The sequence below is a fragment of the Centruroides sculpturatus genome, unplaced genomic scaffold (assembly GCF_000671375.1).
Source record: "Centruroides sculpturatus isolate CEXI.00-Female unplaced genomic scaffold, Cexi_2.0 scaffold647, whole genome shotgun sequence".
NCBI lineage: Eukaryota > Metazoa > Arthropoda > Arachnida > Scorpiones > Buthidae > Centruroides > Centruroides sculpturatus.
Window position 1 is genome coordinate 403,375 of NW_019385034.1, and position 18,087 is coordinate 421,461.

Here is an 18,087-nt window from a genome sequence, read left to right on the forward strand (position 1 = left end):
CAAACAAATTTCATATATATATATAATATGTATATAATTTAACTTAATATACGAGGCATGTCTGGAAAGTAAGTACCATTTTGGAAAAACTTGCATAAAAAATCTTTTTCAAAACAAAATTTATTTTTACATGAAAGAGCATGTCGGAAACTATTTTTCAACATAGTTACCACCATTGTTCAGACATTTGTCATATCGGGAAACCAACTTGTCTATACCCTCTTCAAAGAAAGATGCCACCAGTGAAGACAGCCAGTGCTGAACATTGGTTGTTGTGTGTTCATCACTGGCAAAGTGCCTCCCTCCAAAATCGCACTTCAAGTTCAAGAACAAATGGTAGTCTGCAGGTGCGAGGTTGGGGCTGTACGGCGGGTGATCGAACTGCTCCCAACCAAATTGTTGAATAAGATTTTGAGTGACACCAGCAGTATGGGGATGTGTGTTGTCGTGAAGCAACACAATGCCTTCACTGAGATTTCCAAGCCTTTTGTTTTGAATTGCACAGTGAAGTTTTTGCAATGTTTCACAGTATCATTCCGCATTGATGGTTTCACCTATGAGAAGGAACTCAACAAGCAGAATGCCCTGTTTGTCCCAGAACACAGAGAAGAGTTTCGAAATATCAACAGAAAGAGTTTTTTCGAATCGTAGAATCGTAGTACAAAGAGGAAGACACAAAAATTATTTTCGAGACAATCGAACTATTATATTGAAAGAGAATTAAAGATATTTCTCCGAACTCTACCACTACGATATTATAAGTTTTATAACTATTAATCTTACGCTGTTACTTTAAATTTTATTATTTATATCTTATTATAATTATACACTATAGTATGGCTCAGGATAGAATTACAAGATTTTTGGATGATTCCTTCCTTATCATAGATGAGGTAAGGGAATATTTTAATAACAACCCACACAGGCGCCTCAATGGCAAAGACCATATAAAATATATTACAGGACAAATTGCTAAAATTATTAGTATGGCTGAATTAGCCTTAAGAGAACAATTAATGAAGGACTGGCTCTCCTTCCTTCCAAGTCTTATATAGAGGCACAAATATCAAATTTAGCAACACAAGAAGATATAAAACATGTGGAGGCCACATAGAAAATTGGACAGGAAATTAATAACATCAAATATACAATTAAAACTACTTCTAGCTGGACAACACATGAAGATCTTCAACTAGTTGTCGAAGCTAATAACCAATTAGAACAGGAAATAAATGATCTTAAAGCTAATGCAAAAATTCCTCTCTCTAATACTTCTGAATCGACTGATGGTAAGCTATTATACAGCAAAGTTCTGAAATGCAATGGCATCAATAAAAATACTAAAAAGGCCTCTTATCATACCCTATTGGTCTACTCTAAAGACAATAATGTCGGATCTGAAGGCACCAAAGGGCACATTAAAGAAAAGATTGATCCAACACAACTAAAGGTTGGGATTAGAGGGATGAGGAAAATCAGTAAAGGAGGTATTGCAATAGATGTGTCTACCCTAGACAAATTAAATGTAATCAGGACTGCAATACAGAAAAGAGCACCCAATCTTAACACAATTGTGCCAACTAAACGAAGACCGAAAGTGTTACTAAAACAAGTACCCAAAGACTTATTGAAGGAGGAACTTAGTGATTATATATATGATCAAAATGAGGCTATACAGACCCACTTCATAAGGATACAATTTTATAACGAATTTCAACTGAGATTTGCTATTCAAGGAAGAGGCAGCAGTTTGATAACATGGATTGCAGATGTGTCGCCCGGCATGTTAAAGATTCTCACAAAATTAAGAAAGATCAACGTTGAGTGGGTCCACTGTGGGATTGAAGAGCATTTTTCCATCTTGCAATGTTACAAATGTTGCAAGTTTGGACATACTAGTAAAACATGCCAGGAAGAGAAAGAAACATGTAGCCAGTGTTCTGGCAACCATCGTTTTAGAAATTGCCCAGACAGAAACAAACATCTGACCTGTACAAACTGCCACACACATAAGGAGGGAAAAGGTAAGCACAGTTCGTTTGATAAAGAATGCCCAATTTATAAGCGCATCAAAACTCTGATAATCTCATGTACAGATTATGGGGAATAACTCTATAAGAATTAATTTTCTGCAAATCAATTTACAAAGGTCCATCAGCACAATATCCACCCTCTGCAGCATTATCACAAAATATGACATAATTATGGTACAGGAACCATATTGCTCTGGAGGCAAAGTATCCTGTGTTCCTTTCAGACATCTAGTGATACAGGATATGGAGACATCCCTTGGGCTGCAGTTATTATACCGAATAATACAATTGCTCTACAGGTAACCCTCATATAACACGGTAGTTACGTTCCAAAAAAATTGACGTGTTACGTGAATCCGTGTTATACAAAACAAAGAACTAATACGAAAAGGAGGGTTAGGTTCCAGAAATTAAAAAACATGCTAGTATATTTTCATAATTAATATAAATATCTTCATTAACCCTTAACTGGTTTCGTAAATTTTACAATCATAACTGGTATCATGGGGGCTGCGCAGCCCCCAAGCAAAATTTGCCTTTAGAGAGCAAGTTTAACAATGTGACAGTTCAAAAGTGCATAAATGCTAAATGGAACCCTTCTTTAGTATAGTCAACTTTTATTTATTTATATAATTTTCTTTACTTAATTATTACAAGAGATCACAAAATTGTTACAACTTTTGGTGTATGCTTTTTTTAACAAAACAAAAATCTACCCTATTGTAAGTTTTTACCAAAGATATTTTTTTTTTCTTATTCTTAAGAAAGTAATCTTATAAAAAAGTATCTCTTATAGCCTCTAACTATCATTTGTTAAAAAACCACAGGTAATATAATCACTTCTATTTTTAAGACTCAGGAACATTTTAACACAATTACATAGTTCAGTCTTGAGAGTTATCACATAGTATTTTTGTAGTACTATGCACTTTGCAAACAAATTTCAAACAACTGTTGCACTTAGTAACATATTTACCATCTTTTTTTCCAGCACAAAATGACAACATACTCTTTTCAGAAGATTTCGGCTTGATCTAGCAATTTGTATATTATTATCATCTATTAGCAGTTCAAATGATTCTTTGGTAGTCATTTTAAAGTTTTGATGCAAGATTGAGATATCTCTGCAAAATAATTGTAAAAATAAAAAAAACATAAAAACACATTTCCACAAAAAACCAACGTAACTGGTATCGTGGGGGCTGCGCAGCCCCCAGAAGGTACGTAGCTCCATCCTTGTAAGTACTACAGGGCCGAACATTTGGCACTCGCTAAGAGTCGCAACGTAATGAGATTACATAAAATGGCAGCTGCGCACAACATTTAGATTTTTAGAAAATCATAAAAATATGACGCGTGGGGCCGCGCGGCCCCCATAAAACCAGTTAAGGGTTAAAATTTTTTTTACACGTTAACTGCTTGTTGTAATATGATACTTTCTGTCAGGGGGGGCCAAAAAATGAAAATTTGATATCTAATAATTGATTATAACGTAAATAAAAGGGTCGACGTACAACAGTCAGGAGAGCGACGATAAGAAAAATATATATAAACAAAGACCGGGGAGTCGTATGACCTTGAACCTGACACTGCTTTCTCCCAGGTAATAAATTTTACATCTGTGTGTTAAAGTATTTCACACTTTGTTTCTGCAAATGATGTTTTTTTCTGTAAATATATATTAAAACGCACTTATATACTTTAATTTTTTTTTTATAATATTATTTACTTTATATGCGATAAAAGAGGATAATTAAACTTATTTTCGATATTTTAAATNTGTGTACCAAATTTCACCACTTTAGGTTCAGCGGTTTGCTCTGGGCGATGATGAATCAGTGAATGAGTCAGTCAGGACAAGCAATTTTATATATATAGATAATGACTACAGTACATTACATAAATGAATACATAAAAAAAATACATTGCTTTAACTTGGACATTTTCAATTTATGAATGCACTCAGGAACCTAACTGCTGTAAAGTCTAGGTTTGTCTGTACTTAAGGTGAGTTTAACTAGATATGATTGCTATCTTACAAGGAGACCCTACGGCTTTTGATGATCTTTGGTGTAGAGGTAGTTCACCATGCGAGTGTACTACCTGTAAAATACTAAAGTGCAACACTCTAAGTTTCTTTTTCTCGATTATATTTAAGTTTTTTTCGCACTTTATATATATAAGTTACATGTTTTTCCGCTTGAGTGTCCTCTGGTGTGAGTGGTAACGCTCCTGACTCATACGCTTCAGTACTCGGGTTTGATTCTCTTGTGTATACTTTTTTGTTTTCCCTTTTTATTTTATTCATAGATACTTATTATGTATTTATTTATTTATAAATAAATGAATGAGTAAATTATTTTTTTGGTATTTTTTTANACTAATTTTTGATATTTTAAATTATTTACTATTAAAATAAACCACTATCAGATATAAAATAGAGTTTTATTTTTAAAAAAAACTACGACTGCCGACCTTGTACCGCGTCACGATGCCACACGACGCGCCGGTGGTCGTAGCTAGAACCGGTTTGCCATACAACCGCCGGCGTTCAAAGCCAACTGAATAGATGTCCACGAGAGGTCAGCACTAAGCATGCAGAAAACGCCGTACGATGCCAGGAAAATTTAACCTTGAGTAAAACTACATTGTTTACGTCTACCGGCGGTCGTATGGCGCTGTACGGGAATTTCCATTACAACGGCGTGCACGTCATATGGCGTTAAATGTGTTAAGTGATACATATTAATATAAATTAAACAATGTTTTCTTCGTCATCACTAAAAACACTATTAATTAACCAAGAGCGTTTTCTTTTTGGCAAGTTATCCTTATCCTCTGAGCATTTTTCTGCATTATCTTCAGATCCATGCTTTACCTTTTGCAAAAAGTATGTAATTTTAGATTGCTTGCTTCTAGTTAAAAAGTCTTTATAAATTTCCTTATATGGTGCTAAGCACTTATGAAGAATAAAGCAAGTATGGAATAAGGGAAAAACATTCGGCAACCTCAGAAGCAGAAGCGTTGCAATCTGGCAACATTGAAACAAGTTTCGAGAAGGACCACATGTATCGACAGAAGGTGAGAAAAGAAAATTTACATACTTAAGTACTAATAGTTCACGAAAATTATTATTTTTGTGAACTATTATTACTTAAGTATGTAAAAATTTATTACATTTCCTGTTGTACGAGGGTTTTACCCAATTCTCGAACCATGTCAGAGTGAATCCGTGCTATAAAAGTACTGTGTTATACAGGGGATGGTACCAATTCTCGAACCGTGTTAGAGTGAATCCATGCTATAGAAGTGCCGTGTTATACGGGAGTTACCTGTATTTCACCACAGGCAATTTACTACAAAAAATATTGTATGTATTGAATCCCAATACAACACACAAAAGCTGGTCATTGTTAGAGTGTACGCATCAAAGAGGAAAGATATACATCAATTGCAGATCCTGCAGAACGTCGAAGATTTCTTCCACGAACACCATATAATTATTGTGGGAGATTTTAATGCCTTTTCACCAACTTGGGGCAGCGAGACTTTGGATCAAAGGGGGCAGGCCATTGAAGACTTTATGGCATGTAACAACCTCAATATTATTAATGATCTTGATTCTCCCCCAACTTTTGAAGGGCCTAATGGGTTTACTTGAATTGATATCACCTGTGTTTCATCTAATTTGCTTGATGATATTCAAAATTGGAGGGTATTAACAGATGATAGTCTATCTGATCATAATTATATCTCATTCAGGTTATATAAGGAACATGGGAACACCTTTGAAGTTCAAAAAATTTATAACACTAACAATGCTAATTGGGAACAATTTTTTGGCTACCTGGATAATTACATTATCCCACAGTCTGACTTGCAGGACAGGGATGCAGCAGTGGACTTTATCAACCGGCAAATACGTACCATCGGTAATGCCTGTGATTGCACCTTTTCTATTCACAAGCCAAATAAAAAGGAAGTTCCTTGGTGGAATGATGAGTTGGCATACATGAGATTAAAGAACAACAGAAACAGGAGGCTATTTCAATGCTACAAAACTCCTGAGAGAACTTTATTAAAAACTTAATACCTTGAGTATCAAGCAAATTACAAGGCTGCCATCAGAGAAGCCAAGATTCAGTCCTGGCATGAATTCTGCTCATCTGCCACATCTGATCCTTGGGGGTTTGTTTACAAGTACAGTGCTTCGAAACTTAAAACACCCACCTGTCTTATAGGATTCACAGAAGGTGTTGATGGCAGTATGGAAAACACAGTTGAACGTTTGATGGACATTTTGTGTTCAAAAGATAATCCCTAAGAGATTCTGAATTTCATCAACATATAAGAAATCAAACAGCTACTCGTCTGCTGGTCTCTTACCCTTCTCCTCAGTTCACAGTAGTAGAAGTTAATGAGGCTATAAAAGGATTGCCCCCAGAAAGGCACCAGGCCCCAATGGGATCACTACGGATATAGTCAAAATGATATGGGAACATTGCCCTGAGATCCTTTTGAATCTTTACAACTGCTGCCTATGTTATAATGTCTTTCCAACAGCATGGAAGAAAGCAAGACTAATCATGATTCCAAAAACAAGGTCAGCCAATATTCACACACCAAATGATTACAGGAACATCTCTCTTCTACCGATGATGGGAAATGTCCTTGAACGTCTTCTAACAAACAGACTGACCTGGCATTTGAAACCCAAGGTTACCTGCATCAGCAACAATTTGGATTTCGTCCAGGGAAGGGTACGGTTGATGCCATCCTCTCTCTAACACGTAAAATCACAGAGCTTCAGGAAACATATCCTTATGTTCTTGGATTCAGTTTGGACATCGCTGGTGCTTTCAACTAAATAAAACCATTGGCTTGGTGGCCAATGGTTTTATTTAGGCTTAGGCAAAGCCAATTCCCTGCTTACATTTATAACATGATCAATGAATATTTACAAGAATGCATGGCTACCTTCAGCATTGGCTTGATCACATTCAACAGGCAAATCACCCATGGTCGTCCTCAGGGGTCTGTCTTCGGCCCCATCCTTTAGAGTCTTATTTTTAATGATTTCCTAAATACAAACCTAGGTGGTGAATGGGCTGTTGCGTACGCGGATGACGATATGATTCTAGTATGTGCTCGATCCAGGGCAGAAATAGAAAAAAAGGCAACCAACATCCTAGCTGAGGTAGTGGAGTGAGGTACAAATAACAAGTTGGATTTTAACCCCAAAAAGACTAAAGTATTATCTTTACAAAATCAAGGGCTCCACACCTATACAGAAGGACACCTATGATCCATATGGGAAACACTAGTGTACAGATTGTACCTTCACTAAAATACTTGGGCCTGATTTTACATCACAAGCTCAGCTGGATATCTCACATACAGTACATCTGTGATAGGACAAACCTACTTTTTAATACCATGTCAAGAATAGCAAAAAGTAAATGGGGCTTTGCTCAAAAATAATGAACATAATATATGATTTGGTATTTATATCAATGATTAGTTATGCTGCTCCAGTCTGGTCTGACTGCCTTGGAATGGTGCATATCGATAGAAAACTACAAAGTGCACAACGCAGAGCACTTATTCGTATCTGTAGGGCTTACTCTACAGCTCCCACAAAAGCATTACAACTTTTGGCTGAAAAACTGCTCATCCAGCTTACCATCAGCTTAATCACACAAAGGTGGCTCATCCTAGACGATCAAATCAACTCGATCAATGGAATACCTCATGATAACATTGAACGCACTAAAAAGGGTGTCCCCAGCATTAACCCAGCTTACTGGCCTGACATCGCTTATCAACCCTGGCCCATACAACATCTCACCATATTTACAGATGGCTCAAAGAGAAATACTACTGTTGGATGTGCCTTTGTAGTATATGCTAATAATGAAGAAACATTCACATATACAACAAGACTTGGGGAAACCTGTTCCATTTCTCAAGCAGAACTCTGGGCCATTCTTTCAGCCAATTAGATGGTGTGACTCCATATATAATAGAACAGAAATAACTATCTTTGCAGACCCTATTCGTCTATTCAAGCCATTCACAACCTCCAGTGGCGTTCACCTATAGTCCATGATATCTTGCTGGAATTGGCCAAAGATATCAACAGGTATGCCATCGTTTTGGTCGGGTCATGCTGGTGTTTCTGGCAACGAGTGGGCTGACCAACTTGCCTGCATGGCCTCTGAACTAGAAAGTGAACCAAGCTATAATGCCACTCCCCAATGTCACATCTTAAGACAAACAAAAGAAAATGCCTTTGCTATTTGGCAAAGACAATGGGAGGAGCATAGCGAATGTCTTACAAAGGAGTTTTTCCCCAAGGTTTCTGATTCTACTCTTCCAATCATTGACCAAAAATTGGTCCAATTCTATACTGGACATGGGAAGTTTAACCAATATCTTCACAGGTTTGGCAAATCAGAAAACTCATTGTGCGAAATTTGTAACAAAACAGATGGAGTAAAACACTATCTGTTTAAATGCCCTATGTTGGATGATAAGCGTTTTACCATCACCACTCTACTTCTGCTAGAAGAAAATTGGCCTTACAGCCTTTACATATTTGTCAAAGACAAAAACTGTTTTGTAGCATTTAAAGAACTAGTTTATACTTATTTCAACAGAACTACCATTAATTAGGTCACTTTGTCTCAATGGACTGATGTTTTCTTGAACCATGCACAAAATTTTGTACTGCTTTGTTTATTTAATGTACACATAATAACATGAACATTAGGGTGTTAACTGCATTTTCAGTGTCATGATAACTTGTTTCCACATAGTTCAATGCATTATAACGTTTGTCGCACCCATATTGGGTTTCATAGTGTACTATTACATTACGTGTTCTCTTAGTTTGTTAACAATATCATATGCTGGTATTGTTGGTAACATAGCAAATTATTTTATGTAAGTATTTGACTACTCTGCGGTCAATAATATTTCTAAAACATATAGCTGTAATCTAACATATTCTTGTTATGTAACCTGTTTTACATGTATTATGCCTGCAAACATTCTGCTCTCAACCTCAGTGGTGCTCTGCGAAGCCGAGGCCATCTTCGGAAATAAAGATTTATACAAAGTGAAGTGTCCCAGAACACAGTGCACATGATTTTTTGTGCTGACAGCGTTGTTTTGAATTTGTGTCTTGTGGGGGACCACGAGTGCCTCCACTCCATTGACTGTTGTTTTGATTCTGGAGTGACATGACAAATCCAAGTTTCATCACCAGTAACAATTTTGTTTAGGAAATCATTACCCTCTTCACTGTATCAGGTAAGAAATGTCAAAGCACTTCCAAGTTGCTTCGTTTTGTGGACATCCGTAAGCATTTTGGGAACCCAACGGAAACACAATTTGCGATAATTTAAGCGATTTGTGACAATCTCATGCAAAACAGTTTTTGAAATTTGTGGAAACTCATCACAAAGCAATCTTATTGTGAACAGTCTGTTTTCAAGAATTTTCTCATTCACTTTTGCAACCAAACCATCAGAACAACAGAAGGCCGGCCACTCCATGCTTCGTCATGAACATTGGTGCGTCCAGCATTGAATTATTGAACCCACTTTCTCACCATTCCATCACTCATTACATTTTCATCATAAATCTCTACAAGTTGATGATGAATTTCAACTGGCTTAATATTCTTTGCGTTCAAAAACCGTATTACAGAATGCACTTCACAGTCGGGGGGATCGGCAATCATCTTAAACATTTTGAACGCTCACTAACACATGGAAAAACAACACAATCCAGCTCTAATGGCATCATTGGACTGACAATCAACCAGAGACACGTGTGTGCAGGCGCTGAACTGTGATACTACTATTGCGGTGGCAGTAGAACGAAATGGTACTTACTTTTCGGACACGCCTTGTATATATAATAATTTTATTTTATTGTACAGTACATATTCAGGCTTAGAAGAATAGATAGATTTTTTATTAAGTTTAATAATTATTTCAGGTTTTTGATTCACTAACAATTTTTTATATATATATATATATATACAGTACAAATTTATAATTTTGTTCTATTAAAGCTTGCTGAGTAAAAAAAGTGTTTAAGGCAAAAGGGCAATTAGTTAATTTGACAGTGTCGACTTCTCATTTCAGTATAAAATGGAAATTCTAGTTGAAAAAGTTTACATGGTAAGATAAAAGTATTTCTCTTTAAATGAAGTATAATTTAAAACATAAAATGGAAAATATTTCTGTGTTTGAAATAAATATTTGATAATTAAATAGAATTTTATAAAATTTGTACTGTTAAAGTAAACAAAAAAAAAAAAAAGACTAATTTTAAATGAAAAATTAGAAATAAATACAACTAAAATAATTTTAAAACTTTTTAGTTGTACCATGATTCAATGAGACATTTCTCTTTTTGTAACATTATGGACGTAATTCATTTGAAAGCACAAATTACTTTATGGTAGTTTCTTCTTTCCATCCATTCCCTTTCCTGTAATTCTATGGTAATTACTGTAAGGAACATAAGTTCCTGAATGATTGTTATAAATGAGATTGTTTACATGCAAACCATTACAGCATACATTTGGGTGATGAGGAGATCTAGAAAAAAAAAAAAGATAATCACTCATTTTATGTAACAAAAAAATATTTTTATAAAAAAAACAGGAAATTACAAAAAAAATTTTATGGTATTCCTCACTGAGAAAATTACTGTAATATTTATTCTATATTATAGAAAAACTCTAACTACTGCATTTTCACATGTATAATCTGCAGAAAATTACTAGAACAAAAATAAAATCTTTACATAATCCTTCTTACTGTATACCAACAGGAGCAGCCATTGCTCCATACACTTCAGTTCATAATTGCAATAAATTAGTAACATACAGATATCCAGATTATATGAAGAACCATTTAAAGAAAGAAAAAAAGAATATTGTTTCTATTTGGATCTTGATTTTCATTTGATAAAGTGCTCCATTAAAGAATTGAGCTGTACCCTAGTGACTAGTACATCACCTTCATTAGAAGTATAGTTACTTAAATGCTTTCATTGATTATTTGATATCTCATAAACATTTTTTTGGTTTCTTAGGAGAGATTATCATCCCCTTGAAATTAATCTTGACTGATTAAACGAAATAATATTTGCATGAAAAAGGACCAAAAAAATCCTTAGATAACAACAACTTAATCATTTCAATGTAATACAGTCAAATCCCTTTACAGCAATATTTACCAGAACAAGAAAAAATATTGTTGTAGACAGATTTATTGTTATAGGGACTATATAAGTTTTTAAAAAGTCTCCCCTTTCTCATTTAACATTGTCAACATTATTTCTATAAAGTCAGATAACGTTAGAACAGAAAACCTTAGTATTATTTAACCCCTTTAGAAGATTTAAGTGATTTTGCATATTATTTCTACAGTATAACTTAAACATCAAAATCCAAAATCAATCAGAACTTGAATCCTAGGCAAAAAAATCTTCCTAGTTTAAATAAGTAAAACTAAAAATAATTATATTTTAGAATTTCTTGAATAATAGTGCTTTTTGTAATTAATATAATAAACTCATTTAAAATTCAATAAAGCTCTCTTCAAAAGTGTAGAGATGTCTTAGTGTTGCAAATTACACTAATTCTAAAACAAAAAGAGGTTTTGTTACAAATACTTTTACTTAGTACGATCGGTTTCTGCTTAATTTCAAGATTTTACTGTAACTTACAGGTTTACTATAATTTATAATTTCTTGAAAAAACTGGAAAGGATAGAATCAAACCCAAAAAAGTACAAAATAGTTTAGAAAAAGTTAAAACTTATTTCCTTAAAAGTTATCAAAAAATTATGCTCAAAAGCTTATTTCAGCCTAACAAAGAAAAAAATGTTAATTAATTGTAAGCACTGAACAAAAACTTTAGATGCTAAACTATCAAAAAAACCCCCATGTAAATCTATCAACCCTGCTCATCAATACTGATGACTACTAACTGCAGATAATGTCCACGGCAGAATTGCTGTATTAATATAGCACATTTTAATTCTAAAATCAAGTGGTAAATCAATAATGCAGTAAATTTAATTTTAATTTTATAGTTGTAGAAAAAGGAAAATACTGTGTACTTTACAGATACAGTATAGAAAAAAATGTATTGCTAGACATAGATTTATCACATTAGAAGGATATTGTTCAAATCAGAGAAAGTTTCATGTTAAGCTAATACACACTGCAGAGCAAACTACATTCATTATGGAGATATTCATTGTTATATCAATACTTGCTGCACCAAAATTCAACTGTTTAATTTTATTACTATATAAAGGTTTTATATGTTAAAAAAAATAATAATAATAAGCAAAACTTAAAAATCATAAGTTAGGTGGGGAAAAGTAAAATTCAATCTTTTGTTAAAAGTTCAATCTCCTTAAAATTTACATAAAGTTAAATAACAAATTTACTTAGAAAACACACACTGTTAACTTACTCAAACAACACCCAAACCATATAATAGCATAAACAGAATCCTCCAATCACAATTATTCCAATAATTATACAGAAAAGTATTGGAACATGGCGTACCTAAAGACAAAAGAAATATCAATCAACAAATTATTTTAAAATATTTTTAAATCAAAGTATAATGTAAAATGTTTTATATTTTAACAAATTTAAAGATTTTTAAATTAACAGACCATAAAATTTAATTTTGAAATTAAAAAAAAAAGCACTATAATAAAAGAAATTATTAAAATTGCTTAAAAACTTATTAAAATTACTTAAAAACTGTACTATTATATGAGAAAATTTTTTTATTTGTTTACTAATTCTAGAATTTTTTAAGACTATAGAACACTACATAAATCATGATAATTTAAAATATAAATTGATACTGATTAAAATGTATGTACCATAACTTAATACTTTACACTACACTAAAATATAATTTATTTCAAGAAATATATCTTACGTCTTCTTGAAAATCTTCCCAATAAAGTTCACAAGTCAGGTAGGAACATATAGCATTTGTTAAGTCATCTGAAATGTATTAATTTTTATTAAATAAAAAATATTTTGTGAAAATATTATGGTTTTCATTACGTACTTCTTAAATTTGCATATTAGCTGTTAACATTATCATTACTAGAGAGTATTAGTTATAATATTAACACAAAACTTGTTTATTTAACTTTCTTAACTGACTGTACATCATTTAATCATTAATTTTATTTTATTATTTAGATGATAAAATTTTGATTTAAATAACATTCTAAACTTTTTAAAATTAATATATTTTAAAATATAGATTAAGGAATATTAACATATATTTCAAAATACAAAATCTGTGAAAATTTAAATGTTATGTAATAATTTAATTAAAATTCCAGATTTAAATAAATTTTCTTAATATCAATTTAATTTTGTAAAATGTACTATTATATGAAACAAATATAAATTAATGTACAAAATATAAATATGAATAAATATAATAATATAAAATAAATATTTTACCTTCAATATCTTGGAAATCTTTCAGAGAAAGAGTTGTTAACAAACCAATAATGCACTGTCGGATTATGCCCTATAATTATAAAAGTGTTAATCCTCAAATACATTTTACATAAAACATATGAAATTTTAAAAAATTTCCAATGATTTCATATTATTGAGATGCTAATAATTATTCTTAATATTTGTCTATACAGTATATAAAAGTCAAATACTATACATATTTATATACCTATTAAAATAGAGAGAAAAGCTTTGTCTATTTTCTGATACTAATGGCAACAAAACAATAACAACAACAATAGTAAAACATTTAAAAGCCTAATATTGTTCTTATTGAGTGACATTTACAGAGCCAAATAATAAGATATTCTATAGAATTTGAATATTCAATTTCAAATTTTCATTACACTATCTTCCAGTTAATATGAAAAATTAAGACTAAAACCAAAAAATTTTTTATGATGAGTTAAACAAGCACAAGCTTAAGAAAAATTTTTTCTTAATCTCAATTTTTAATGTCTCCATTTCTCTTTGAACTGTTTTGCTATATAATAAATATACATACATACATACATACTGGAGAGAAACTGTTGTAAACAGAGAAACATAAAATGGTTGTCCAAGTGGTAAGGTTCCAAATGGCCCAAGCACCATGGATATATATATATATCATGGATATTTTATTTAATATATACAATTAAATAAAATTTTTTCAAATATCACATTCATATTCACATTCTGTTTTCTATAAGTTGCAAAGTACATCATTTGATAATAAAGTATTACTGTATAAATTACTAGATTAATAATTTTATTGCATCATAAGTGCTTTAAAGTTACAAAAAAAAAATTACAGTTTAGAAGCACAAACATAATATCCTTAATATTTCATCATTTGTCTATTTTGTAAACTAGATATTCAAGCTATTTAAAATTTAACAATCTCAGCAGGGAAAAAAAGCTGCATATGAATTACTTATGAATTTAGTTTACTTTCTTAAAACATACTGTATTGACATTTTAAAATATATTGTATGAAGGCAAAGTTTTGAAAGTGAAAAATATTAAAAATAGAAATTGTCAGAATTATATAAAATCTAAATTAAAATTTGCTTCTTTACCTTACATTTGTTCTGTAAATTTTGAAGTTTTTGTTCATCACAGGATTCTGATGACTGGAAGGATTTGTTTTCTTTTTTCAATTTATTTTCCATATTTTCATCTATACTATGGCCTAATAACTTTTTATTTCTGTTGTACAAGACGCTCAGTACATCACATCGCATAATGTCACAGAAATTTGCAAGGCACACAGCATCTTCTGCCTTTAAAACAAATACTCTGAATTATTAAATTTAATTAATAATATTAATTAAAAATTTTTAAATCTATAATCATATTTGCTATAAAAAAAAACTTCATTATTTCATTTAATTATATTTTTTAAAACTCAGAGTGAATACTGGTATGTAATGTTTTAATTCCAATAGCTTAAAAATTAAACTTAGTCTTGAACAAAATACTATAATTATGCTATTTACACACAAAATTAATAGCTACATGCAGACTTATGTATAACAATTCTTACTGGACTTGTTGATCTCCCATGTGTTTTGTCCCAATGACCTGCAAAAAGTTGTTCACAATGAAATTTCTGACCACATGCAGGACATGTCCATTCTTCCATTTCACTAGAATCTCTTTGGGGCCACCAAAATATATCACGTTGGGGATGGAAAGGGCATTCTAATGGCAGAGTAACACGATATCTATCCAGAATGGGTAGAAATTTCTGAAAATATGTAATTTTTTGATGATAAATAACTTTTAAAAATTTTTAAATTACAATTTTAAAGTAGGAGTATTACAAACCTTCATAATTATATGTTGGACAAATTTTGATTTTTCCCAAGAACAAGAAAAAAGCGTAACAGAAGGTCCATTCCATCCCACATGGGACAGCAACAGCAAAATCACTACCTATATGCAGATATAACAAAACAAATCATTAAATATTAACTTTTACTAAATATTTAAATAATACTATTATTTACCATACTAATAAAATTACTAAAACCCAAACTCTTACTGAATTAGTAAGCTCCAATGGTTCCAAACCTGTTTGCTAACAATGGTTGAGGGGAACCTTAGTAATTTATTTTAACAAGTTTATTTTTATTACTAATATTTCAAAACATAAAAATAATAATACATAATAATTATTGACATATCATTAAATCTTATTGAAGTAAAACACAGTTTTGTATTTAGATTTATATTTAGTAGAAAAAGAAAGCCATTAATTCTTATTTCAGTTTTTATTTCATCCTATTTATAATTTATTCTTATTTTGTATCGGTATAGAAAGAGGTCGGTAAATTAAATATAATTTTGGAAAAGGGTCAACAAGCAAAAATGATTGGAATCTGTAGTACTGGCAGGATTTATTTCAGGAAGTGCATCAATGCACAATACATTAATTCAATAAAGTAATTGAAATTAATTACTGTCATATTAGTTACACAAAATTAATGAAAATTTACAAGGTGATAAGGATTGTCCAATAAAATAAAATTCTTATTATATTGTATTCTTTTTTCTTTCCACATTTTTGTTTGGGTTAGAAGATACACTTGCATCTCCTTGCAGTACCCTTGGTTAAAATCTGTGCTCTAGCACTTTTGGGTAATGAAACCCATCGGGAGAACTGCATGATAAAGGGCTTGGGTGCCCAAAAATGTGGGAGGAACAATACTTTATTGACGATTGTAAATTTAAATTAAGTGCAGTTTGGGTTTTATTATAAAAATCTGAGTTTATTCATTACACTTACTATTATTATTTGCTAAATATTAAATAATAAAAACAATTAACTCAAGCAAAATATACAGATATATAGTTTTTCATTATTTTCTACTCTTAACATAAAATTTTTAATTAAAAATTCTCACTAATAATATAAAATGTAAAGTTGAATACTATAAAATTGCTATAAATGGCTTTATTTTATGTGTCAAATAAGTTTAAGCAATCAAAAAAATTTTTTTATATATATTTGTATATTATATTCAATTAAATGATAATATTGTAGTATATTAATTACTACTATTATTACCATCTATTCATTTATATATTATAAATATCAATTGTTCTATAGATTTTATAAGACTAATAACTGAAAAATGTAGTGTATCAAAGATATTAAATAAATTAGAGTTAAGTTTCATTGTTTTTGGACTAAATTTTCAGATTAAATTAATTTTTTATTTTTTACAAATTTGTTCATAAATCAGTCAGTCAGTCATAAGAAAATAGAAATATAACCAGGAAATATTAAACTATTCTAAATCAATATCCAGTAACTATTCACTTACAATCATTTTTTAAAATTTATAATCAATCACTGAACAAAATTATGATGCCATCAATATTGGATTTCTGGGACTGCAGAACAGAAGAAACATTCAAGTAAGCCATCATTGGAACTATAATCATATTATATCATCATTTATAATATTGATATAAAGAGAAAAGAATGCAATACAATTTCTTATTGTATTATTGGTTTTCATGCAATTGGTTCTATAATATTGGCAAGTTTTTTAAGATTGTTACAGTAATGTTATGAAATTACAAACCAATTATTTCTATAATAAAAATATGAAAAATGTAAAGAACCACAGACAGTGCATAATAATAATTTCATTAAATAACAACATTCAAAGCCCAAATAGTATATCTACTAAACTGCTGAACGATTGCCTAATAATTTCATTACACAAAAATTAATCCAGTTGCTATTAAATGGAAGCAATATCCACTGGTAATCAATATAAAAAGCATAATTTAATATTTATTTATTAATTTTTGGTAATAAATATAATTAGTGACACCTGCAGATCAAAAAAGGGAGGGAGTCACAAACTATAAAAAAAAAGAACATCATACATTATATAAGAAGCTTCAAACTGTAAGTCAATATCAGATCGGTACTCCCACTAGGTAGCACTGGTTGCAATTGGGACTAACTTGGCTTTGAAAACAAGGAACATTCCTTGTTTTCAATGTGAAGTGTTGGTCAACATACAACTAAGTTGAATGGGACAATGAAAAATATCGTTCATTAGTTTCTTTTATATTTGTGGAATAGGCTAGAAGTCATGAATTTTCTGTTGTTGATAATGGAATTTGTAGCACCCTTGGGATTAGGAAAAGGGACACATGCCCCAAATGCCACAATATATGGGCATCCCTGAATATGACCATCTAAAGATAATACCAGAGCTGTGGAGTCGATAAAAAAAACACTCAACTCTGATATGACTCCAACTCCTGATAATTTTAGTAGGCTGACTCCAACAAAATTAAATACCAAGTCATTTTATGAGGGCGGAAGTGCTCGTAGGGGGATACCCTACTCTGAACTCTGAAAGAAGCCCAAGGAGTTTACCCAAATACTTTTATAGTTAGTATTTTTAATATTTAACTTACATTAATATTTATTTGTATAAAAGTATTTGGG

General features: G+C 31.3%; 2 protein-coding genes across 2 annotated transcripts in view; one reads left to right on the forward strand and one right to left on the reverse strand.

Moving 5' to 3' along the window:
• The window catches only part of LOC111633693 (histone deacetylase 1-like), an 82,318-nt gene that overhangs the window by 49,540 nt on the left and 14,691 nt on the right, over positions 1 to 18,087 (forward strand). The window lies entirely within an intron of this gene.
• LOC111633694 lies at positions 10,391 to 15,584 on the reverse strand. The gene is made up of 7 exons (XM_023378309.1): positions 15,438 to 15,584; positions 15,154 to 15,357; positions 14,687 to 14,890; positions 13,566 to 13,635; positions 13,024 to 13,091; positions 12,541 to 12,635; positions 10,391 to 10,648 (listed from the first exon to the last, which is right to left on the reverse strand). The coding sequence occupies exons 1-7, from the start codon at positions 15,441 to 15,443 to the stop codon at positions 10,504 to 10,506; spliced, it is 792 nt and encodes a 263-aa protein (XP_023234077.1). The 5' UTR covers positions 15,444 to 15,584; the 3' UTR covers positions 10,391 to 10,503.

Coding starts and splice junctions, on each gene's coding strand:
- LOC111633694 (XM_023378309.1), bottom strand. Junction 13,092..13,565: donor AGATTTCCAAGATATTGAAG/GTAAAATATTTA, acceptor AATACATTTCAG/ATGACTTAACAAATGCTATA. Junction 10,649..12,540: donor ATGGTTTGGGTGTTGTTTGA/GTAAGTTAACAG, acceptor TTTTTTTTCTAG/ATCTCCTCATCACCCAAATG.